Genomic DNA, 26,046 nt, shown 5'->3' with positions numbered 1-26,046 from the left:
CAGTGTCGTTTCTCTTTGATGTCCCTCTTATGGGGGGAGGGGATGGGGAGGAGATGGAAGGGTGGATGGTATTTGACATCTTTTAAAGGTAATAGGTAATAAGCCTAAATAACATTGTAACCAAACATGTTCCTTTGTTATCTAGACGAAATGTAAGCAAAAAAGTGACAAGGCTTATTTTATACAAACTGCCTTAAATGACCTTTTTTTTTTTTTTTTTGGCACTGGTTTTTACTAGTTAGCTTTTTATCCTTATGTTTCCGTAGAAAGGATTTTTTCTGCTAGTAAAGACCAATAATATTTCTATTTGGGATATATTCCTATTTCTGCCTCTGCTCAAAGGCTTTACAAGAAGCCGTTTATTCTATTCCTAACATTTTATCTTCTGACATTCTTAACATTCCTTAGTGGTACATAATTAATAAAACTTTTAAGAATTATTTTCTGTGATTGCAAGACTTGTTAGTGGTAAGAAACTATCTGCTTTTGGTTTTTCCTGTTATCTTCCATTTGGACAGAGCTTTCTGCAGGGAAGATGAATGTGTCTTAAAATTTTTAAACATTTTTGGGGACCTGCGCATCACGAAAGGTTCAGTAAGTTTTTCAGAAATGTACTATATGTTCAGTGGACAGCTCAAGTTCAAAATGCATGGGAGCCTTTAGCGTGTTAACTGTTGGCTGTTAAATGTAAAATATTTTTTCCTGGCAAATTTGTCTTGGCATTTTTATCTTCTCGCTTCCTCTTGTTTCTAATATTAATGACATCTATAAGTCTTTTTTCAGTGTTTCTCTCTCCTTAAACACTTTAAGCTAAAACAGAGGACTAGCCTCCTAAATCTGTGTTTTAGGTTTGTAAGTATTTATCTCTGTTATCAAAGATTACCTGCCTACATGAGATCAAAAGCCACCCTAATTATTACTCTTTTCAGACTAATTTTTTTAATTTCGAGAAAATTTTACTCTCTACCTTGTCTTCACATAGTCATTCATTTAACATATTTATTGTTGGGCATTGTTAAATAGAAGAATCCTTTGATTACTAGATTGTCAAACTTTATTTTAGGAGATCTAATATGAAGATTTGAGGACTAAAAATGATGTTCATAGGAAAATCTGTACCTTCTGGTTAAATGCTGAGGCTGCATGAGAAGATGGATGACTTGTGTACCATGTAACATTTTTATAGGAGTTATGAAGTAGATATTGTAGCATTTTCCAAGATGTTTGTTATATGTTCTAAAAAACTTAAGTTTCCCCCCAGTGTTTTGGTGCTCTATAAGGTATTCTTAATTGGTGAAATTCCAAAGATACTTTCATTCACAAACACATTTTCTCTAATAGCCCACTTTCCTTGTGGAACTGTCCAGAGTGCTGGCAAATCCAGGAAACAGTCAGGTTGCCAGAGTTGCAGCTGGTCTACAAATCAAGAACTCTTTGACATCTAAAGATCCAGATATCAAGGCACAATATCAGCAGAGGTGGCTTGCAATTGATGCTAATGCTCGACGGGAAGTTAAGAATTACGTAAGTAACTTTATTTTCTTTTAAAGTCTTGTTAGCCTCTGGGAACTAGAAACCTCGTCTTCCACCCCACCTCCCCATCCTCTCCTGGACCCCCTAAAAGAAACATCTTGGTCAGTTCTTTTGTCATTTACATGGGATAGAGCTGACAGTGTAATACAATTCTGAGACTTAAGCTTCACTTGAAGGAAAAAAAATTGTATTTGACTTAAATTTTTTTCTCAGTTCAGCTTGTCTGTACTCTGCCATCATTTCCCATTAATAAATGCATTGGAATTATTTTCAGAAAACTAAGGTAGGGGCGCCTGAGTGGCCCATCAGTTAAGCATCTACCTTTGGCTCAGATCATGATCACAGGGTCCTGGAATCGAGCTCCCTGCTTAGTGGGAAGTCTGCTTCTGCCTCTGCCCCTCCCCTGTGCTAGTGCTCTCTGATTCGTGAGTGCACACTCTTTTTCTCTCTCAAATAAAATCTTTTTTTTTTTTTTTTTTAAAGCTAAGGTAAACCAGCTTTTTAGGGAACTTTAATTGGTTGCCAGAATTTGTAGAATCTCTGGTGAATTGACAATAGTATACAAATTGGTTCCCAAACTTGAAGTATGAGAATCATTTAGGGTATTTGCTAACAATAACATATTTCCAAGCTCCCTCCAGAGATTGTGTTTTGTTGGAGTGAGGCTTGGGAATATTTTTTAAATATTCCTGTCTTCCTAAATGTTTTTTTTTCATTCTCCTCAGTCCTGGCTCTTGTTGAACTTGTGCTGTAGATCATTTTCATTGTTTAATGGTTTAGGCATGGCACTATGTGGAGTTTAAAGAGGAGCTAAATGATCTCTTGGGCCTTTTAAGCCAAAGAGTTTGTGAAATAACAATATGATGTTAATGGTGCTTTTTTCTATTTAGTAAATTATGAAAAACTTTCTTTAGGAATATCTGGCTTTTAATCAGGGTGTTTAAAGAGTGGACTGATGAGTTTTAAGGAAAATTGAATGTCCCTTGCTCTGTATCATGGAGGTCATGTGACTGTTGTTGAGTTAAAATCCGTAATTCTAGCTACAGGAAAAGATACTTAGAATACATGGACAAATGTCCTCTGCACTCCCCAGTTAATGAGGTTCTTTAGCAGTCTGTCTTATGTGCATAAGGCATAGAAAACGGTAAGTCAAGCAATTGATCCTTGGTATTTGAGAGGAAATCAATTGGGGGACTCCTAAATGTGTAGTTGCACATGTCATGGTTATACACATCATACTTGCTATTTCCAGGTGTTTGGTAGATTTGTGCCTCTTAGGGCAACAACTTCTCTTTCAAGTTATATACTCCTCTCTCTAGTCTTGTGTGAAGGTACTCATGATTAGGTTTTGAAAGCCAACTTATTTTGAATCTTCTTTGGAATATGTAGAGCAATTTCTGTCCACATTGAGTCTGCTTATGTAAAAACATTTTAATCTTCTCTTCGTAATTTGATATGATTGAGGTTTATTCCATCAGTCAGTTACTGGAAATCTTGGTGCTTGTATTGCCCATTCACTTTCTTATCTTGCTGAAATTATGCAATAGTAAATGAGATGAGATGTGATTGGAACTGTAATTGACTCTTTTTGGCACATCAGTCTTAAGACTTTTTAAAATTTGAATAAATTAGCGTATGTGTTGTTGAACCCTTCTGCACGAAAGAAAATTAGCAGTTAATCATACCCTTTTTTCCCTTTCACAGCAGCTCTGGTAATGAATACTTTCTCAGGGCTGATGGTTATTTATTTTTTGAAATGTGGGTCTTGGACACAGTTTAGAGTTCACTCCTTTATTTCTCTTATTTCTGGTAATTGACTGTTATCATTAGGGTTACCACCTAGGTTAAAAAAAAAAACAAAAACCGACCTTTGTGGTCTGTAAATCACCTCAAGTAATGCTAACTAGGGGTCTTCCAGAAGCAATGTAAAGGAGGAAAGATAAAGATACAGTGGGGTTCAGTGCTATCCACACGTGTACCAGGAGGTGGTGTGGTATATGTAGTATAAAGGCACCCTGACCTGGAGCTCTCAGTCAGACATGGGTTAATACCTGTTCTGCATCTGCTGTTTTAGACTGGTCATCTCATCCCTACCTCCGTGCTCCATGTCTTCCACATAACAGTTTTTTTAAGAGTCATCCTGGCTCTGGTAACCCTAGAGAGCAAAACCTTCATTTACGATCAATCAGAACAGTTTGTTACTGGGCAGAGCTCTTGTCAGTGGGGGCGGGCAGGGATGATGATATACTGTATGGGGGAAAGATGGGGAGTTCATTATTATTAGCTACAAAGCAGGCTACTAAGTGACCTGACCCAGTCAGCAGAGCTGGCCTGAATATCTGGCAGCTACGCTTTGTCCTGTGTTCATGCCAGGAACAGTTAACTGTTTGCCTTTTGAGTGGACTGGTGATTCTTAGTTCATTGACTGAATTAGCTGATTGTGGTAATGATTAACCTTGGGTCAATTGTGGCTTCATACTTTATCTGTACCTGTGCCTTTCCCCTTTACATAAATCCTCGTATGATTATCTCTTCAAACAAGACCTGCTTAATGAGAAGCGGATCTCATTTTAATTGACATATCTAACTAGTTCTTGATATCTGTTGATGGTGGAGAGAAGAGTTTTCTGATTCTTGGGCAAACAGAACAAATCCTTCCAGATTGAAAGTTAAATAAGGATTCATTCTTAGGTGTTAGTAACATCAGTAACTTTGTATCTGCATCTAGTGATGTTCCCTGACCAAGGCCTTTGTATGAAAGTCACTGTGGGGTGCTAACCTGTCATTGACCATAGGGAAGAAGGCTTGTTTCACGTTTCATAAGTCGGAACGGGTCTCTTCCTTGAATCAGGCTAGACTATGATCTGTGAATCAGACCCATTTGAATGCCCAGAGTTAGCCTCATTCTGAAGTCCCACATTTTCTATCCACAAAACAAGGCTGTGAACATCCTTCCATTGTACCTCTAGCAAGGAGCCTAGAAGCTTAATTTTGTCTTCTTTGCTTTCTAACATTATCTCCTTCTGACTACTTATTTTGTTGAACATTGATGTGAGATGTCTGGCTTTGGAGAAGTCCTTTTGGTAGTAGGGAGTGGTTGATTTCTTTTCTAGGCTCTGTAGCAACATTGTGCTGGTGTTGGTTAGTGAAGCTGGTGGTTCTTTTTTTGATAGCGGACTATATTATATACCTTTTTCTAATTTTGTGTGTGTGTTGCAGAAAATTCAGACTGATCTAAGAGATGTGGTGGTAGGCAAAACATGTTCAAATAGTATTAGTAATTGATACTTTTCATCTTATTTTGTGTGTGTGTGCGGCGCAGGTTTTGCAGACTTTGGGCACAGAAACTTACCGGCCTAGTTCTGCCTCACAATGTGTGGCTGGTATTGCTTGTGCAGAGATCCCGGTGAACCAGTGGCCAGAACTCATTCCTCAGCTGGTGGCCAATGTCACAAACCCCAACAGCACAGAGCACATGAAAGAGTCGACATTGGAAGCTATTGGTTACATTTGCCAAGATATAGTAAGTACGGTCTTCTGTATCTAACTTAGATAGCTGATTCCCTCTAGTTGTGACTTGCCTGGTATTAGGATTGTTTTTACGTGATGGAGAAAACCAAGCTACAACAGAGTATTTTGCAAGTAGGACTGCTTTATTTAATCTAGACTTCTGTATTGGGATAGCTAACTGATCCTCACATTGCTAATCATGCCCTAAACTAAAGAGAATTGAGGATCCCAAGCTCAGAACAAAGAAATCTGTATGCTTGGAGAGGTATAGATTCCAGATTTCTAAAAGAAGATGTGTTCTGTTGTGGAACATCCCTGACCCCGATCCCTTTCTCAAGGTCCTCAGGGTACCATGGATGCTGTCTTCCTTTTTATTTACTATCTCACAGAAACACTTTGCCAGCTCTTGCTGTAGTTGGCTTAGCCACTGGAGGCACAGCAGTTTGTGAAATGTAGCCCTCCTGGGACTATGGCTGCTGCTGAGGTTACCACCTTGGTGTCTGTTTCCACATATAGACTTGATGAAGCAAAGAAGTCCACACTTGACCTGGACTTAGACTGCCTAGGTGTTGGGCCCAAGCATTGATCTTTGGCCTTCAGAAGCTTTACTTCAGTTGATACAGATGGCCTTGGAAAAAAACATCAGACTGCCCTTTCCGTTTGCACAGAAGGGAGAAGAAAAAGCCAGCATTACCTCATGCCCAGAGTCATTATGCTAGGAAATCAGATGAAGTTGATGAGTTTAACTTGTTTCAGTTCAATTTTGGACTTCAGGCCCTAGGATATTTTGCAGGTGGTTTGTCCCTAAATGGAAATATATGGAAAAAGATCAGAGAAAGTCATGATACTCACTCTAGTGGATTTCACAGTTAAAAGGACTGCTGATTAGTCATGAGCTCATTATTTTACTCACTGCACTTCTCTGCTTGTTTCAGGACCCAGAGCAGCTACAGGATAAATCCAATGAGATTCTGACTGCCATAATCCAGGGGATGAGGAAAGAAGAGCCCAGTAATAATGTGAAGCTGGCAGCTACAAATGCACTCCTGAACTCATTGGAGTTCACCAAAGCAAACTTTGACAAAGAGGTAAGTCTCTTTTGACAAAAAGACGTAGGTTTGGAAGGTAAGGAGTAAGAGTTAAATGAAAGTTGTTATTTTGTTGTTGCTTTTTTTAAGTTTGTGGCTTAGAAAGTACCATCTGGTTTAGGTGCACTCATTTCCATTCTAGTTAAGATTTGTGTTGTGTGAGAAGTGACTGGAGTAGGTGTCTGCTGTTTCTCATGAGGCTTTGTGGGAAAATGTGATCTGAAGTGTTTCTAAGCTTAGGTTTTTACTCTTGCAGATCAAAGTGTGGGTACGCTCTGGGATTTAAAACAAACAAACAAAAACCAACAAATTGGGGCACTGGAGTGGCTTAGTCAGTTGAACTTCCGACTCTTGGTTTTGGCTCAGATCATGATCTCAGAGTTGTGAGATTAAGCCCCATGGAGAGCTCTGTGCTCAGCAGCTGTGCATGGAGTCTACTTGAGACTCTCCCTCTCCTTCCCCCCTCTGCCCCTCTCTCCACTTATGTACGTGCATTTTCTCTTTCTCCCTTAAATAAAATCTTAAACACAGAAGTTGTAGAGTTTTTAAAAATAAAAAAGGGCTGGCTGGCTTGGTCGGTGTGCATATAACTTGATCCTTGGGTTGGGGTCTTGAGTTCTGGTCCCTTGTTGGGCATAGATTTTTTAGTTTTAAAGATTTTATTTATTTATTTATTTATTTATTTATTTATTTATTTATTTATTTATTTTGACAGAGCAAAAGAGGGGTGATGGTGGTGGCAGAGTGAAAGGGAGAAGCAGGCTCCCTGCTGAGCAGGGATCCTGATGTGGAGCTCGGTCCCAGAACCATGAGATCATGACCTGAGCCAAAGGCAGATGCTTAACCAACTGAGCCACCCAGGCACCCTGGGCATAGAGTTTGATATTTAAAAATTGTAGAAGTTGTGGGCTAATTAACTCCTTGGAAGATGCTTTTGAAAATTAATATATAAACAAAGCTTATCTTGTCTGAAAATATTTCCGCCTATTACTTATTCATGTTAAAATCTACAATGATATTAAGTTTACCATTTTAAGCATTTTTAAGTGTATAGTTCAATAGTGTTCAGCATATTCATGTTGTTTTGCAGCCAGTCTCTAGAAATTTTTCATTTTGTAAAACTGAAACTATATGCATAGAACCAACTCCCTCTTTTCCCCTCTTTTCCCCTTCCCAGGCCCTGGCAACTTTTTTACATTCTGTTTCTATGAATTTGATTACACTAGATACGTTATTTAAGTGTAAGCAATCATACAATATTTGATTTTTTATGACTGGCTTATTTCACAAAGCATAATATCTTGGGTTCATACATGTAGCCTATGTCACAATTTCCTTTTTCAGGCTGAATAACATTTTGTTTTGTGTATGTACCACATTTTGTTTATCCATTCATCTGTCTGTGGACTTTTGGGTTGCTTCCTTTCATCTTCTGACTCTTGTGAATAATGCTGCTATGAATGTAGGTGGACAAATAGATCTTTGAGGCCCTCCTTTTAGTTCCCTTGGGTCTATCATCAAGTGGAATCACTGGATTGTATGTGGTCTGCAAGTATTTTTGTATACTTGTTGACACTTTAGCTGTGCTTTTTGCCATTTCTTGGTCTTACTGTGGACAAAGTAGGGAGGTCTAAGAAGCCAAAGCAAATTGTAATTCTAATTGCTTAGAAAACAGACTTTTTCCTTTTAGATTTCAGAAGACTTAGGATAGTAGCAAATCACTTCATTGTTGTGTTCTCCTGTGTCTTACCATGATTGGTGGGGATTTGCCACCTCCCAGGAAACAAATTTTTAAGTAAAGCAGATGTTTCGAATTCTCTTAGATTTTAAATATAAAGAAGTGGGTTTTCCTAATGTAGGGTTGTGGGGTTTTTTTTTAACCATTTATATTTAAACCCTGTGACCTACATTTTCCTGTCTACTTCCTCCTTGGAGTCTTGTTAGTGAAGATCATTTTGGGGATTAAAAGATTAGGGACTGGGATGCCCGGTGGCTCAGCGATTGGGTGTTTGCCTTCGGCTCAGGGCATGATCCCGGGTTCCCAGGATCGAGTCTTGCATCGGGCTCCCTGCCTGGAGACTGCTGCTCTCTGTGTGTATCTCTCATGAATAAATACATAAAATCTTTAAAAAAAAAAAAAATTAGGGACCTCTTTAGAAGGCAGGTCATATAGTAGGGACTGTGTCAGGGAAAAGCTGCTTGATTGGTTCATGGTTACGGGCTGATGGGAAGTGCAAGGTTTTCTCTGAAGAGAATAGTCTAGCAATCTTCACATATATGGTTTGTACTCTTCTTATTATCTTTTACTTTTATTCTTCCTGCAGTCCGAAAGGCACTTTATTATGCAGGTGGTCTGTGAAGCCACACAGTGTCCGGATACAAGGGTAAGTGTGAGTTCATATGAAAAATCCATCTCTCGGAAATGCCATTTCTAGCATAGTAGTTTGAAATGCTGGGAATCAGGTGACATCAGAAATAAGGTTTGACTAATACTGTTCTTCATAAAAGAGAGGAAAATTGTACTTAGTTAACATAATGGAAGTTACGTCCTCTGAAAAGATTTAAGGAAGAAATGGTTTTTGATCACCCTTGCTACTTAATTGCTGTAAGTTATACAAGTGATTGTTTTTCATTGTAGCCATTGGAATAGGTTTACTGTTGCTGTACTTAAACCTGGATCCTCCAAACAGATGGGACTAACATCTAGTCTGAATAGCATTCCTGAGTTTAGCCCTCCACAGGTTCCAGAGGCACCTTTAAAGAGAAAAGAAAAATAAACAAGGATGGTGAAAAAAATTTTAAGAGATTAATTTTAAAGAAATGTTGACATAACCCAAATGTACCTCAGTTGGCCCTTTAGATTACTGACCCATTTGTGTGATGTAGTTCTCTTTGTCAGACTACATTATTAATCCTTTTTTATTTTATTTTATTTTATTTTATTTTTTTATTTTTTTTTGTAAAAGGTACGAGTGGCTGCCTTACAGAATCTGGTAAAGATAATGTCATTGTATTATCAGTATATGGAGACGTATATGGGTCCTGCTCTTTTTGCTGTAAGTATTTCTATTTTATGTATGTTAGCATGTAGCTAGTTGCAAAGCCCATCATTCTTGATGTTTTGTCATTTCTGTAATTTTTTACTTAGTATTACGAAACCAAGGAAATTCCTTGAGTCTGAGTGTTATGTTTAAGCCATCAGTAATGTGCCAAGAAGACTTGGGCTTCCTTTGTGGTGGGGAAGAGTATATTTTTAAAATCTATTTTCTGTTTCTACCTTTCATTCAGACCTAGCTTTCATAAATGTACATTTTTGACACTTGAATGTCTGTGGTTGGAAGTGCAGGTCTAACTTGAACCAGCACTTACTTGGTGTCTGGTATGTCATTTTTTTTTTTTTCTTTCCCTCGAAAGATCACAATTGAAGCAATGAAAAGTGACATTGATGAAGTGGCCCTACAAGGGATAGAATTCTGGTCCAATGTGTGTGATGAGGAAATGGACTTGGCCATTGAGGCTTCCGAGGTGAGCCTGGGAGAGAGTTGGTGCAGCAGGAGAATTATTTGTCTGACATAGCTCCCTTTTGGGTATTCAGCTCCTCTGAGAAAGCTTTATTCTGCATGGGCTTAGAGGGCATCTCCATTTGTAGAGCTTTTGCTTTCTCTGCTAGCCAGAGCCCCTCAGGAGGGAGACAGACCCATAATGAGGCATTTCATGCTTTACGGATCAGCCAGACGTGATTTATTATAAATGTTGATGTTACTACCATGAACACAAGGGGGCAGCAGGCAGTCACAATTTAACAAGGTGACGTCCAACGCTGAGTTATTTCCTTTTGGAAGTCCTCATGCAAGCATGGGATGCATAATTGACAGCTTACTAACTCTGGTGAAGGAATTCATTATAGACAAAGGGGCTAGGTCTGCACTTTGTAATCTTTGAACTCAAGCTTTTTTTCCAGCCTTAACCGTCTTGCACACTTTTAAGAACCAGTTTTATTTTTGGCATCATTACGTAAACTTAGTACATCTCTTGATCCAAAGGTTAGTTAGATGACAGCTTCTTAATATGAATTGAGCTTGTGAAAAAGGAATGTAGTTCTTAAGGTTGCCTTGGTCCTTTAAGGTAGAAGATATGTATGGCCTAAAAGAATCCCATTGAAGTAGACCAAAGAAATGAGCGCCTCCAAAGATCACAGCAAATGTTACATTTGCTCTGTGTATTTCTGTACAAACCCCTGGGCAGCTCTCATTGTATGCCTCTAGTACCAGCCTGTTTGCTGCTGTCCAGAATTTGCTTTTATGTTTCTCCTCAGGCAGCAGAACAAGGACGACCCCCTGAGCACACCAGCAAGTTTTATGCCAAGGGAGCACTACAGTACCTGGTGCCAATCCTCACACAGACACTAACTAAACAGGTGAGTTACCTCACAAATCTAGCAGGGTAAGCCATGAGATATTATTGAGGGTTAGTTTGCTGTGGAACAATTTCCATGAAGGAACTCAGCAACTCTTTAGCTGGTTCATGTTTTGTTATAGATGACTGGGAAGAGCCGAGCTGGATCTCTTAAGATCCTCTAGGCTCTGGGTTGTTTGCGAAGGAGAGCTGGGTCTGGATGTTTCAGCCTTAGTTGTGAACAAGCTACACACGCTGATTCCTGAGTGCTGTACCATGTCCAAAATAATGCAGGAGACATGTGCTATAAAAGTTGGAGTAAAGAACGGTTAGCAAGAGGTATGTGGTAGTTTTAGGCCACTCAAGTATCTGCTAATATTTGGATTATTTTCAAGAGTTCACAGTATGTATATACATTTAAAATCTTGATGAGGTTAGAGAAGAATTATTCTGGAGGTGCCTGAGTGGCTCAGTCTGTTAAGCATTGAACTCTTGGTTTTTGGCTCCGGTCATGATCTCAGAGTCGTGAGATCAAGCCCGCGTCAGGCTCCATACTTGGTGTGGAACCTGCTTGAGATTACCCCACCCCCACCCCCCGTCCCCCTGCACATGGGTATGCGCTGTCTCAAAAACAAAACCAAACCAAAAAAAAAAAAGAGTTACTCTGATTCTTCTGTGATCGTTAACATCAATGAGATTCAGGACAAAATAAAAATAACAGGACTTCATGAAGATTTGAGTCTAATGGGTAAATATAGAAATTCTTTTATGTGAAGTATATCTTGGTTGTCATTCTCTTTTGACTTTAGGCATCAGAGTTTTCCTTGGTATGGTGTTCGGAAAGATTCTTCGGTATAACAATCTCAAAAGATATAAGTAAAGATGTATTTGGTTTGAAATGGACTGGGTGTCCTCTCATTTTCATATCCTGGTTCAGTTTTACAGTTATTTCTTGTGTCTTTCAATCTCAGTATCTTCACTTTTGTATTGTGGTTTTCGTATTTGGAAACAAATCGTTCTTTAGGTATGTAATATTCTGAAGCGGCATAAGGCAACCTGCTTTTTTTTTTTTTTAAAGATTTTATTCATTCATGAGAGAGACAGACAGAGACACAAGGAGAGGGAGAAGCAGGCTCCCCAAGGGGAGCCTGCTGCAGGACTCAATCCCAGGACCCTGGGATAACGACCTGAGCCAAAGGCAGACGCTCAACCACTGAGCCACTCAGGCACCCCAAGGCAGCCTACTTTTGAATTACTAGGTAATACGGGTAGCCACAATAAGGAAGATGAACCTTGAGTTCTAGTTTCAGGGGAGATCTGAATGGAATCTTTTTTTCCGTTTAACTTCCTGTTGAACTGTAATAAGTCACTAGCACACCAGGAGCCAGGAGCCACCTCATGCCTTCATCTTCCTCATTCATTCCCTCCCCTTTACCACCACAGATTATTTTATTGATTTTGGACTTCATAGAACTGGAATCATACAGCATATCTTCCTGTTCTGCCTTTTGCTTTCTATATGTTCAAGTTTCATCCTTCTTGTTGCACATAGTGAACTTGGTCCATCTCGTTGTATAGTACTAAGTAGGACTTGCCTCCGTATGCATCTTACTTACCAAAGGCTATGCTGTGATGAATCTTTGTGGAAGAAATTAAAATATAAGGGTTTTATATTATATTTATATCCCTCAAACTTAAGTTCCAATAACATTTGGGAGTAGTCAGAAGACCTTTTGAGTTAGTAATTCTCTTTTTTTGAATTACAGTGATTATTTGAACATAAATTTAACTAGTGCCAAACTCTCTTGTCAGGATGAGAATGATGATGACGATGACTGGAACCCCTGCAAAGCAGCAGGCGTCTGCCTCATGCTCCTGGCCACCTGCTGTGAAGATGACATTGTCCCACATGTCCTCCCCTTCATTAAAGAACACATCAAGAACCCTGATTGGCGGTACCGGGATGCGGCAGTCATGGCTTTTGGCTGTATCTTGGAAGGACCAGAGCCCAATCAGCTCAAACCACTAGTTATCCAGGTGAAGCTGAGGAAGTTTGAGGGTGGAAAGTGGAGTTTCTGTTGTTTGAACTTTTTCCTTGAAACTGTGCCTCTATTTTAAAAACAAAACTATACATAATCACGCACCAAATTTATTTTGGATTGTTATTTGCTGTCAATGAGGAATGATAAGATGTATTTCTTGACTCTTTAAAATTATTATTACAAAAGTCATGACTTGAAAATTTCAGAAAAGGCTGAAAAGAAAAAGTCACTTTTAATCCCATTGCCTAGGAATAGCATTATTAACTCTTAGTATTTATCTGTGTAGCAGGGTTCTGTGTGCATATATGTATGCGCAACAGGATAGAGTTCTCAGTGGCCAGTAGTCTTAAAACTTATTTTTTCACTTACTGCTATATCATTAACTTTCCCCATAATTCTTAGCAATGTGATGGTTTTGTCCATAAGACAAAATGATATCTATGTAATGAAAACTATTGTGAAAATGCTATGTTTATTTTACTATTACAAGTGATACAAGAGTCCATTGTAATGTGTTTAGTGTATGGAACTCAGCCTTTTGAAATACAGCCAGATGCCATCACAGCCGCATCTAGAAGCATCACCTGAGTGATTCAGTAAAAGGCTGATAAAAGCATTCATACTAGACTCTTAATAAGATTCTATGCTGGGATTTGGTGAAGAGAGGACTGTTTCACCTTTTCACTTTTTACGATTTTATTTATTTGACAGAGCGCACAAACACACAAGTAGAGGGAGTCTGGCAGGCAGAGGGAAAGGGAGAAACAGGCTCCCTGCAGACCAGGGAGCCCAATAGCAGGGCTTGGTCACAGGACCCTGAAATCATGACTGGAGCTAAGGTGCTTCTCACTTTTCACTTTGATTTTATTATACTTTTGGGTATATGACAGTCTTTTAAAATGACAAACTATATTGGTGCTTTGGGTTAAAACCCAACCATCAAGGGACGTCTGGCCCGGCTCAGTTGGAAGAGCATGCACCTCTTGGTCTAGGGATTGTGAGTTGGAGCCCCACATTGGGTATAGAGATTATTTAAATAAAACTTTTAGAAATCGTGACTATCAGTATTTCCGTTCCAGTCAACATGAATTTTAATCTTTGTTTTGCTCTAATAACTGCTGTATTTGCAGGCTATGCCCACCCTAATAGAATTAATGAAAGACCCTAGTGTAGTTGTTCGAGATACAACTGCGTGGACTGTGGGCCGAATTTGTGAACTGCTCCCTGAAGCTGCCATCAATGATGTCTACTTGACTCCCCTGCTGCAGTGTCTGATTGAGGGCCTCAGTGCTGAACCCCGAGTGGCTTCAAATGTGTGCTGGGTAAGGGCTTTTCTTCATGCTGAGATAACGGAGCAGGGCTGAGCCCTTGGCAAGAACATAGGACATTTGGGAGAGAAATGGGTCCACCTCACTGGAAGGCCTTTTCTGAATAGCATCTCCTTCCTAATTTCTTTACTTAAAATGTGGAGGAATGCCAATTGCATGAGCCAGTGGGAGCTGTTGACTCATGGTGACTGGTTCCCAAACCACTTAGAACAGTCATATTAACCCATTGGGAAAACCATCAGGACCTGGTTTTCTTCCTTCAGTTGACTGGGGACAAGAAATTTTGATTAAGTTAGAGGGTTGCTGGCTACAAAAAGTACCATTGCTGAGAAGGGGGCAAAAGGGAAGGTAGGCGGCCCAAGTGCTGAGTCAGTACAGGCTGAAGGTTCACTAGGGACCTTTGTGGGTGTGGGCGAGGAAGTTCAGATAAGGAAGGGGAGTGGGGCTAAAAGCCTTTCTGTAAGTGGAAAAAGAAGTAGTGGCAAGTGTGTGTGGTAGATGAAAGTACTCTGCAGCTGAGAGAGTTGGGATAGGACAAACAATATAAATAAATAAACAAATACTTAATTTTAAGGATGTCTGTGAAGAGATGGTCTTGAGATGACCTTGACAGAAAAAGTTGAGGATTTGTTAGCATTGATTTATTCATAGATCAATTGGAAAGGAACACTGCCCGTGGAGTGTTAAGGAAAAATGAGGTTATCCTGGGGTAGGGTTCTTTTCAGGACTAATACTAATAACTCTGTCTGGATTTAAGGCCTTCTCTAGTCTGGCTGAAGCTGCTTATGAAGCTGCAGATGTGGCTGATGATCAGGAAGAACCAGCTACCTATTGCTTATCTTCTTCTTTTGAACTCATAGTTCAGAAGCTCCTGGAGACCACAGACAGGTGACGGATACTACACAGAAACGGGGGGTATCTGCATCCTGCTCCTTCTGCCCTGTGTGAGGGGCACGTAATCTAAAATAGTCTATAGACTATGTCTACATTAGAATGTTCATCTTAGGGCAGCCCCAGTGGCCCAGTGGTTTAGCGCCGCCTTCAGCCCAGGGTGTGATCCTGGAAAAAAAAGAATGTTCAGCTATACAAGTAAAGTCAGAAAACAGTTATATAAGAAGGAATTGATTTGGGGTGCTTGGATGGCTCAGTTGGTTAAGCCTCCAGCTCTTGATTTCAGCTCAGGTCATGATCTCATAGTGGTGGGATCAAGCCATGCACCAGGCTCCAAGCTGAGTGTGGAGCCTGTTTAAGATTCTCTCTCCCTGTTCCCTCCCTACCTTCTCTCTCCTAAAAAAAAGGTGAGAGGGATTAATCTAGAGAGGTCCCTTCATTTTGCTATGTCTACAGTTAGCTGAATTATTTGATTATAGTATAAGAAAAATTGCTTCCATGAATTTTTTAAGATTTTATTCATTTGAGGGAGAGAGAAGCAGACTCCCCCCACTGAGCAGGAAGCCCAGTGCAGTGCTCCACCCTAGGACCCAGAGATTATGACCTGAGCAGATGCTTAACTAACGGAGCCACCCAAGCACCCCAACACTTTTGATAATAGATGAAGAATATGGCATTAAATACAGTTATTTTGTAAGTGAGTTTTTGAAATTTTTTGAGTCTTTTTTTTTTTTTTTAAAGTAATCTCTACACCCAGTGTGAGGCTCAAACACAGCCCCAAGATCAAGAGTCATGTGTTCCACCAACTAAGTCAGCCAAGAGCCCCTGAAATGTAGTTTTAACAGATTGTAAATTGGGACAACCTTTAATTATTTTGGTTTTGGCTCAAAAGAAACCATTAGGAAAAAGGCTGGGTATAAACTCTTCATGCTTAACTAGTTCTATCTCTACTTCTCTGATCAAAGTTCTGTATAATAGTATCTCAAAGATGAATGAAGAAAGTTGAGCTTTTTCTTAGCATGTCAGTCATCCTTGTTGGTTGTCCACATGAGTGCTTCAGCTTTTTAAACTAATTTTTCCCCCATAATTTTAGTCCCATTTCCACAGAGCCATTCTAAAGTGTAACCGAGCCTGGAGATCCATAGTAAATAGAGCCATTGGCTCAGTAGTTGAAAATTTGGTTCCTGGTTGTATTGTGTTGCCAAACTCCAACCATATTTACAACCGTATTGGTTTCTGGATTCCTTATTTTCTGTGAGACAAGATTTACATCATAACAACTCTATTCTTTTTCAGGTAAGACTTTTAGATTGTTGTTGTGTGTTCTTTACAGACCTGATGGACACCAGAACAACCTGAGGAGTTCTGCATATGAATCTCTGATGGAAATTGTGAAAAACAGTGCCAAGGATTGTTATCCCGCGGTTCAGAAAACTACTCTGGTTATCATGGAGCGACTGCAGCAGGTGCTTCAGATGGAGGTGAGGCTGGTGTGAGGCTGGTATGGCGGGGGCATATGCTCTCTTGGTGGTATTGACGTTTACGTGGAAGTATGTATTTTTTCAGAAAGATAGAAGGCTTATACAAAATAATACCACTAAAAATCTGCTTTGCTCATCCCAATTTACTCCTACACGCTTCACACCATACACATATGTAAGTTTTTTATTTCCGACAAGCATCAGTAAAGATTATTTGATGGTCCTGGCAAACCCAGCAAAAACAGAAGCACTAAAGGAGTTTAGAACTCTTTTAGAGGGTGTTTATTCAGAATATGACAATGTTCTTTTCCTTGTAGTCCCACATCCAGAGCACATCCGACAGGATCCAATTCAATGACCTTCAGTCTTTGCTCTGTGCCACTCTTCAGGTATGACGGTGCTTTATCACTTACTGATGCTGATCAGAAACTCTTCTCAAAAGGTCTTCATCTGTGGTTGATTGGGAGAGAGATTTTTTATTTTCCTTTCTTCTTTGTCCATAAAGACAGACTTTGTCTTTTGCAGTAGGGAAGGCAACTACTTGGTTTGTGACAGTCCTCCCAGCTGTACAGCTATTTTGTGCTGGCAGCTTCTAGTCTTTGGTTTTTATTGGGTTGTCCAAATGTAGCCCAGTCAGATCTGATTTCCAGTTGCGGTTCACTCAGCTAAAAATATAGCCTTGAGTTTCTATCATCATATTCTGAAACAACAGTTCCTACTGGAAACTTTATTATAATTTAAATCCTTTATAGTACCTGTTGTTCAGAATAGACTTTTTTGAGGGGAGGCTGGAAAAACTAAAATCACTCCTCATTCATGACTGGACTCCTGGATGGAGTGACTGAGGTGCTGTTCCCCTTTTTACCAAAGATCAGGAAACCCTAGAACATGTCTATCGCTTAGGGGGATACTAGGTTTTAGTATTGAGTGATGCTAACTTGGTCATCTTCCCTGTACATCTCCTTTCTCTTTCTTACCCAAATGTAAAAAAAAAAAAAATCTGTTTTTTTAATATCTTGACTGTTAAGATCTTTCCTTAGTCATCAAATACAGGAATGATCTGGTAACATTAGTTGAAACAAATTAAAGAGTAAGGAGGGAGGTGTGAGGAATATTGAATTAGGGGAATTCAGGTTGGCTTTACTTTACCAGAACTGTTTCTTGACCGTCATAAGTAAATAAGATACAGGAAGGATTGCTTTCTTGTTTTATGAGTAAGAACTATATAACCTGTCCTTCTTTAAAGCTGAAAGAAATTCAACTGCCTTTCCAGAAGACTACAATATGGAGACTGCTAATGGGTGTGTCAGACATAAATGAAATGGAGAAGAGATAGCTTTATGTACCATGGTAGATTATCTTGTCTTCATTCTGAATTGGGAAATAGAAGGGTATTAAAATGTATGTTTTGTTGCAGAAGATTTACACTGCGAAAGCTTTTGAGCACAAAAAGTGTGTTTGTTTGGCCCTTCCAAAAAAAAGTCACAGGGCTTAATTGATTTTTTAGAAAGGTATATATATATATATATAGCATTCTGATTGGAGGGTTTGGAATCAACAGATCCTGAACTCTTGTTCACTTCACAGAATGTTCTCCGGAAAGTACAACATCAAGATGCTTTGCAGATCTCTGATGTGGTCATGGCCTCCCTGTTGAGGATGTTCCAAAGCACAGCTGGGTCTGGGGGAGTGCAAGAGGATGCCCTAATGGCAGTTAGCACACTGGTGGAAGGTCAGTGAGCCAAAATTGGGCAGGGAATGTCTTTAGAATGTAAGAGTTTCCAGCAGCCATGGGGCACTTTTGATCACAGAAAGCATGGTCCCGTCTTCTCTTTTACTGAGGCATGACTTGAGGGCAAAATTGGATTGAATGTAAGTGTAAATTTATGCACAAGTGCCCTGCTGCTCTCCTTGAAATAAATGGAGAGCCAGCCGCAACTCAGATTGGCGAGTTTTTTGGGGAAAACAGTTATCATCTACCTCTTATTTGTTGGGTTCATTTTTCCTCTGAAAGTCTACTTGCTTTATTGAGATTTGGCTCCTTTCCAAGGATAGAGGAAACAAAGGTTTCTATTTTCTTCTTGGCACTTGGTACCTCCTGGTTTGGGTTATAATACTTTGAACTTCCATGTTGACACATCCTCATGCTCCATATGGGATGGAGTGAAAAACTGAGAGTTCTAAGAATTAACTGGTCTTCTGGTTGTTCTATGTTTGACTCTACAAAATCGCGTTGGGGAATCCATGTCTGCTTAAGATTCTTTGAAGGGCCATTAGAAGCACATTAAAGAGCTCTTAAGAAACCTGAGATGCTTCTTCAGGGTTGGCCTGGATGGTGTATGACCAAAGCTATTACCTGAGGACCAGACCTATTTCTAGCATTAGGAGCATATGTTCAACTGAGAGTTGATCTGGCCACATGTAACTACCCTGATAGGGCACAGAAGTTCACTTTGGCTCCTGGAGTGGCTAATTGAGCAAAAAGTCCAGTCTGCTTTCCCTGGCTAGCTTGTTAAATAAATCCTTGATGGAATTGCCCAAGGATGGACCCTGTTTTAAAGCTGGCCGCCAGAGAAGACATGTTGTGTAAACAGATGAAGGAGGTAGCCAAAGAGGCAGTGTTATTAGCTCATCCAATTCAAAATTAACCCTTGAGAAAAAAAAAACCCTTGGTTGGCTGGTTGGGTTTAGCCAAAGTGAAATCCCACTCTAGAGATTTGGCATTATCTTCAGGACATAAGAGTTGGCCTTTCTAGCACTTAGGAATTTGACTTGTCTGAGATAACCTGTCTTCATGATAGAATCCACAGTTAACTTACACTTCACCTGCCCAACCTGTTGAGTGGAATAAATATGTTTTGAGAGAGCAGGCATGGTTACTTTTGCTTACTTCTGTGATACCCTGTGATGCTAATAGTTTGTTTCTTTACAGTGTTGGGTGGTGAATTCCTAAAGTACATGGAGGCCTTTAAACCCTTCCTGGGCATTGGATTGAAAAATTATGCTGAGTACCAGGTAATCTATGCTTTTTAAAAGGATATTTATATTCTTTATATTCTTATTTATTCCTGATAACTACCTCATGGTTCAAAGTCCAGGTAGTCTCTGTATTGTCCCCAGCTGTGGAACTAAAAGTAGCCCATGAAAAGCAGGATATTAGATGCCTCAACCTAGCACCCTGAAAAAACGTTTTTTTCCCTTTTTTTTTTTTTTAAACCACTGAGCTCTTGTCATCATCATTCCCAGTGAATATTGTCATTTCCGTCCCTTCTTAATATCTTGAAGAGTCTTCACTCTTTTTCTGCTGTATGGATTGTTAAAATGAACTCGGGGTGCCTAGGTGCCTCCTCAGTTGGTTAAGCATCTGAGTCTTGATCTCAGGGTTTTTAAGTTCAAGCCTGCGGTGGGTTCTACACTGTGCATGGGGCCTACTTAACTTATTTGAGGAGATAGATGTGTTTTTTTCTTCAGCTCTAGGCTCAAGTGATAAAGGACCAGTGGCCAAATAAAAATAATGGCCTTATCCTGCAGGTGGCCTTTTCTGTTTCGGAGATCATTTCCTTGACTCTTTGCAGGTTTGTTTGGCAGCTGTGGGCTTAGTAGGAGACTTATGCCGAGCTCTGCAGTCCAACATCTTACCTTTCTGTGATGAGGTGATGCAGCTCCTGCTGGAAAACCTGGGGGTGAGTGTCTACACACATAATCTAATTTACTAGCGTTTGAAGAAATTGGAAAAGATGATTAAAAACGAAGTGAGGGCACAGACAGGTTGCCAGGATGTTGGCCTTAGCCTCATGAAGAAAATTATTCATTTTCATTTTCACAATGTGATTCTACAAAGTAAGGTTGTAAAATTAACTAAAGGAAGCCATGAGCAATACGTGGAACAGGGTGGGCAGGAAGGCCAGTAAAATATATGTGTAGTTCCTCTGTCCAGAGATAGCCACTGTTAATTTTTGGGTATGTCCTTAAGGTCTGTACAGTGTATTAGTAGTTTTATTATTTTAAAAATGTTTCTTTAACCTTTAGACAGAATATTTTGGCTTTAATTAATTTGATTTCCCTCTTTTTCTCCCCTGCCCCCGGTCAGAATGAAAATGTCCACAGGTCTGTGAAACCACAGATTCTGTCAGTGTTTGGTGATATTGCTCTTGCTATTGGTGGAGAGTTTAAAAAATATCTAGAGGTTGTCTTGAATACTCTTCAGCAGGCCTCCCAAGCCCAGGTGGACAAGGTGAGCTTAAAGTTGTCTTTTATGTCCAGCCCTGATGGGATGAATGGGATTTCTGACAATCCTACAACTAAAGGCTCTTGGTATGATGTCTTTTACAGTCAGACTATGACATGGTGGACTACCTGAATGAGCTAAGAGAAGGCTGCTTGGAGGCCTATACCGGAATTGTCCAGGGATTGAAGGGAGACCAGGAAAACGTGCACCGTTGAGTATAAAACCCAGTGGACTTAGTCCAGAGTTCATGTAGCCAAATGGGCTGTGTCTTTGGTTCTGTAGCTTATGAACTAGCACCTATTGCTTAGAAGAAGGGGAGAAGGAGAAGGAACAGTACCCTCATGAAGAAAGTAGCTTTGGAAGAGTATCCAAAGATATAGTCTTTGCTATTTCAGCCCCGCTTCCTCTACTTTGTCTTACCTTTCTTGAGCACCATAAGGAATGGGATCCAGCAAGGCTATTGGTGCTAGTCATATCAACATGAGCCCTGAGTGGCAGTTGTTGAGCGTATACACACCACACATACACACTTCCAGTGCAATTGAATTAAAAGATTAAGAGAGCACATTTCCTCTCCCACATGATGTTTCTGTTATTGATTGGGGAAATATTTGTCCTTTACGTCTTTTGATGTCATGGGCTTAGAGAAGAGGTTCCATTTGTTATTTCTATGCTTATAAGAGGAGTATCTGCCTCTTTTGTTAGCGTGAAGGATGACCTCTTGATTTGAGGAATAGTTTGATATAACTATATGCAACTAATTCTCCAGCCTAAACCTGCCTAATCGGGGTAATATATTTGGAAATTTTGAAATGGGGTATATAGTCCTACCAAAGGTGGGGCAGCTTCATCAGACCTTTTCTTTTCTATTATAGCGGATGTCATGCTGGTACAACCCAGAGTAGAATTTATTCTGTCTTTCATTGACCACATTGCTGGAGATGAGGATCATACAGACGGAGTAGTAGCTTGTGCTGCTGGACTGATAGGGTAGGTTATATCCTATTTCCAACAGCTGAATAGAACTTCTCGTGGAAAATGAGAAGACCTGTGGTAAAGAACTTTTGAGAGTAGCCTAAATGGTAATTACCCACTTATTTGGTATGGCTATTTCTTTAATAGAATCCATGGTGTCCTGTTTCAAGTTCTGACAGGTGATCATTCATTCTAGACCTTAGCTCTAGTCTCATCCCAGACCCTCCAGATTTCTAACTTCTCTTCGGTAAAGTCTGTAAAGTGAATTCTCAGAGGTATAGAAGTAGCATCAGATGTGTGTCCATCCCATATTCTGAGATTGGTCAACAGATTGCCTATGTTTAGCCTCCCCTATTGAAAGTTTCTGAGATATCATTAGAAGAAAGAACCACAAATTAGTTGTGGACCTCAGGGTAAGTCATCCTGTCTCTTTAGACCTCCTTTTTCACGTCTTTAGAGATCAGGTGCTTGACTTTCCCTAAAATTTCTTCCAACTTTAAAAGCTAGGCGAATCCTAGGAGACCCACAATTAGCTTAGCACTGGCTCAAAACAGGAAAGCAGGATGAGGCCAGGAGCTCATTTAGGTGTGTTTATTTTGCACAGGGACTTGTGTACAGCATTTGGAAAGGATGTACTGAAATTAGTAGAAGCTAGGCCAATGATCCATGAACTGTTAACAGAAGGACGGAGATCGAAGACTAACAAAGCAAAAACCCTTGCTACATGGGCAACAAAAGAACTGAGGAAACTGAAGAACCAAGCTTGGTAAGAGCTTGTCCCCACTGCCCTCTTTCTTCCACTTTCTAGGGGAGGAGGCACAGTTTCTTCAGACTGTTCCAACAAGGGATGCCTTTCTCTTGGTGTTTTGTTTTGTACTCTCTCCCATATAAGTGCTTTTGAGCCAAGCCTTAGTTCCTTAGGCTTGTACTAGTGGAGGGGTTGGGCATCCTCAGTATTTCCTTGAGCCAAGTGTTTGATTCCTCTTGGTGATGAAGAACAGAACTTATGTAACTAGAAGTCAGTGAAGTCCCCAACTGATTTTGGGCCCTAATAAAGTTACTGGTAATGGCATTTTCCCAGAATTCTCTTTTCTACTCTATTCCCTTCCTCCTGCTCTTTCCTTTTTTTTTTTTTACTGCAATGCTTTTAGGCATTGTGTGGCTCTGCAGAAGATGTCCCAAGTCAAGAGTTGTCTGACCCCTACTTTTATATGTAGTTTTAATTTATTCTCCTCTCACATGCTCATCCTCTTACTCCATAGATCTCAGTAAAACACTATTTTGAGTTTTATCTTTTTAGTGTCCCTGCCACCTTCTAATGTAAGTGCTAATGAGAGCAGGTAGTTGGCACATAGGAATACAAGAAAAATAATCCTTGAGAAGTTGACAGATTCATTTTGGGCTTATGAGCATTTGATTGTGGGAATCAGAAAAGCATTTGGCTTTCCTGGTTGGTTATCTGTGATCTCAAAAGTTGACCTGTTTTCCATCTGTTTTTAGATCTGTTACCATTGGGATGATAACCTGAGACCCCCACTGGAAATCTCCAATCTTTTGAAAAACCCGGAAGTGAGGAGTGTGCACGGATGCTGAATGTTTGGGAATGAGAGGATGAGTGAGTGAGGCTTGAAAACACACCACATTGAAAATCCTGCCACAGCAGCAGCCGCAGCCGCCAACAGCAGCGCTGTTAGTGAGCTAAGTAAGCACTGACTTCGTAGAAAACCATAACGTCGGCCATCTTGGAAAAGAGAAAAACGATGGATTTACTTGCTTAGAAAAGAAAGTTATCTCTTCCCAGGAGAGGCTAGAACTAGCTTTTCTGTCTTTTGGCCGGTGCCGAGTGGAGTGACTGGTTTGGGAGAGGAGGAGGGACTGGGTTCAGCTGTGGTGCTTTGTTGTAAAAGGCAGCCTGCCCTTTGCTACTGATAAGAAAGATGGAGCCTGAGTCTCAAGCCCACCTTTGGTGTACCTTTGCCACACGGTACTGTATGCGTGCCGGCTAAAAGGAGGGTTGAGGGATTCTTTACAGTCTGAGAATGAGTGTGTGTGAGTGAGGCGGTATCCACATTCTCAACTTCAAGTCATTGCAGTTTCTTTTTCCCAGAAAAAAGGGGTTAGATGTTGCATTTCATAAAACTAACCGAAGTTCTGTCTACTGATGCAGCACAAGAGATGTGTAAAAAAAAAAAAAAAGAAAAAGAAAAAAAAGGAAAGACGCTCTTTAGGTTTTTGTTTTGTTTTTTGTTTTTTTGTTTTTATTTTTTAATTATCTTCTAGGGAAAACACTGACGAATGGTCAGAGCTCCCGTATCCTGATCTTTTCATCAAGGCGCCTTTCCTAATAATATGGTTCAACTGTGAATGTAGAAGTGGGGGGGAGGGGGGAGAAAAAGAAAACTCTGGAGTTAGAGGATCTAGAACAAATTAAAATACAATTGTTACAAAAATAACGCAAACTTCAAAAACAAAAGAAAGCCACAATCCAAACAAACCAAAATTTAGATGCTCAGAATTGGCAGCATGAAAGAGAAGTTCTCTCCTAATATGTATCGTGATAGTCTGAACACCCCCAGAAAATTGTGCCAAAGAGTTTAGAAAACAAATATACAATAAAAGTAAACACACACACACACACACACACACACAGAAAACTTCAGGTAACTATTTTGGATTGCAAAGGAGGATAAATTTAATGTTCAAACAATCTGATAAAATAACCATTTGGAAACTGCTTGGCCTTCTGTTCTCTTTTATTTGATTGACTACAATGCGGTATTGGTCTCTTGCTGCACTTCAAAACCAACTAACCAAGAAAACAAAAAAGTATATATATACACATACACACATATATATATACTAGAACTCTTGTGATGAGAATGGCACTTGAAAAGGGTTTTATTTTTCCACTGAAGGTGAAGATTTAAAGTGGTGTCAAACATTCCCCTGGTCACACACACTAATATATTTTTTAAAGTGTGATGTGGTATGAGAACCATAAATGAGACTAAGTTATTTTCCCTTTTACAAGGGAACAGGGCACCCTGAATTTTGGTTTTAGAATCTTTCAGCAATAAGGAGGGATATAAGTGAGCTTTGATCCCCTTTTGGTTTTGCAGTTATTGAGTTTTTGCTGGCATTTTGAATACGCTGCTTTCAAAAAACCCAAGGAAGATTTTTAATTGCTTCCTGGTATTGGGAGGATTAAAACACAAGACCTTAAATTCCCACTTTCATTTCCATTCTAGCAAAAAATGTGGGCTTATGTTTTTCTCTTTGCCATTTCCCCTTCCCTGTCCAAGCCTTCCATTCATAAGTGGGATTGGCTCAGTTCTCATCCATATGGCAGCATCTCTAATAGCTCTTGTACAGGGTATCAGATATTGTGCCTTTTGGTGCCAGGTTCAAAGTCAAGTGCCGATCTATGAACCAGTGTACAAAAAAAAAAAAAAAAGTGTTTAAAGGAAAGACTCCATTGTGAATAGAGTTTGCACCACCTCCTAAGCCCAACAATGAAGAGACTTGACCCTCTAATGCCTTGTTGAAATTTTAGCTGTTTCTTGAAGGAGAGGATGATATACTAACCATTCCTGATAGGTAGGGGTTGGTCAGGGCTTAGGGAGGGGGCAGGAATATTGGGGAGAAAAAAAATCTGATCATTCCTCAGTGCTACCCATTTCTGTCCTGTGTGGGCTGCTTAGCTAGACAGCAGGAGAATAAAGTACACCGAGAACCATAATGGAAACAAAACCTTCCGTGTGTTTTGTCATGTTTTGTTCCAGGGAAGCAGTTGACAAGTGCTGTTAATGCTTTCTCCCAGATCCATCCAATGATGGAGAAGAGGAAAGGGGGCTGGTTGGACTGTGGTCTTGGTGCCTTGCAGGCTTCCCACACTGGCTATGCATTTAATCCTCTCTCCCAGTTACCTTTGGCCAGTGGGTTTTCCAGAGTGGGGATTTGTCCTTAATCAGTTGTACCACCTAAGGCAACTGGATGCAAAAACACATTCTGTGCACTCACTGGGCCTTCCCCACCCTAGTCTTGGCACATTCCTTCAAGAATGTAGTTACCGTCTGCTTGGGAAGATGTCAGTGCAAATGTGAAGAAAATGGGCATCAGACTAGGCTTTGGTGTGCCACAAGTGGCAGCTGCCTATATCAATTACAATTACATTTATTAATTTTGCTTTTCATTTTCCTGGTTCCCCTCAGCTCCCGTTGAAATGTTGAAATGTTGACTGTCAGGAGGCAATTGTAATGTTGCCTTCGGGACTTGAGAAGGAGGGGAATTGCTCAGTGTAGTGTTTTCACTTTCAGAACCAAGTAATCTAGTCACTCTGATATTTAAGAAGTGTGTTAGTCTGACTTTTAAGAGAATTCTCAACTCCATCAGCTTTTGATAGCATCTTGGTTTCGAAACAACTTCAGTCTGTAATTGGCATTCAGAATGCCCTTGGCATGCCAGTCTGTGATGGCATTAAAGACCTGTTAAAACACTTGAGCCCAACTTTATTAACCAAAACTGATACCACCACCTTTATCTTCTAAATAAAGTCCGCTTTATTTTTATTTTCAA

The 26,046-nt window shown here is 40.0% G+C and overlaps 1 protein-coding gene across 1 annotated transcript in view; it reads left to right on the top strand.

Annotated features, from left to right (window-relative positions):
- The window catches only part of KPNB1 (karyopherin subunit beta 1), a 27,423-nt gene extending 1,377 nt beyond the window's left edge, over positions 1 to 26,046 (top strand). Inside the window, exons 3-22 of the mRNA XM_077852978.1 lie at positions 1,342 to 1,524; positions 4,856 to 5,056; positions 5,979 to 6,131; positions 8,456 to 8,515; positions 9,098 to 9,187; positions 9,546 to 9,656; positions 10,447 to 10,548; positions 12,339 to 12,563; positions 13,699 to 13,890; positions 14,654 to 14,784; positions 16,121 to 16,268; positions 16,586 to 16,657; positions 17,856 to 18,000; positions 19,201 to 19,283; positions 19,844 to 19,951; positions 20,359 to 20,502; positions 20,601 to 20,706; positions 21,372 to 21,486; positions 22,076 to 22,237; positions 22,972 to 26,046. Coding sequence (XP_077709104.1) covers positions 1,342 to 1,524; positions 4,856 to 5,056; positions 5,979 to 6,131; positions 8,456 to 8,515; positions 9,098 to 9,187; positions 9,546 to 9,656; positions 10,447 to 10,548; positions 12,339 to 12,563; positions 13,699 to 13,890; positions 14,654 to 14,784; positions 16,121 to 16,268; positions 16,586 to 16,657; positions 17,856 to 18,000; positions 19,201 to 19,283; positions 19,844 to 19,951; positions 20,359 to 20,502; positions 20,601 to 20,706; positions 21,372 to 21,486; positions 22,076 to 22,237; position 22,972 — 2,532 coding nt within the window. The 3' untranslated portion in view covers positions 22,973 to 26,046. The remainder of the gene's footprint in view (positions 1 to 1,341; positions 1,525 to 4,855; positions 5,057 to 5,978; positions 6,132 to 8,455; positions 8,516 to 9,097; positions 9,188 to 9,545; positions 9,657 to 10,446; positions 10,549 to 12,338; positions 12,564 to 13,698; positions 13,891 to 14,653; positions 14,785 to 16,120; positions 16,269 to 16,585; positions 16,658 to 17,855; positions 18,001 to 19,200; positions 19,284 to 19,843; positions 19,952 to 20,358; positions 20,503 to 20,600; positions 20,707 to 21,371; positions 21,487 to 22,075; positions 22,238 to 22,971) is intronic.

The sequence above is a fragment of the Canis aureus genome, chromosome 16 (assembly GCF_053574225.1).
Source record: "Canis aureus isolate CA01 chromosome 16, VMU_Caureus_v.1.0, whole genome shotgun sequence".
Classification (NCBI taxonomy): Eukaryota; Metazoa; Chordata; class Mammalia; order Carnivora; family Canidae; genus Canis; species Canis aureus.
This window is presented reverse-complemented; position numbering and strand designations above follow the sequence as displayed.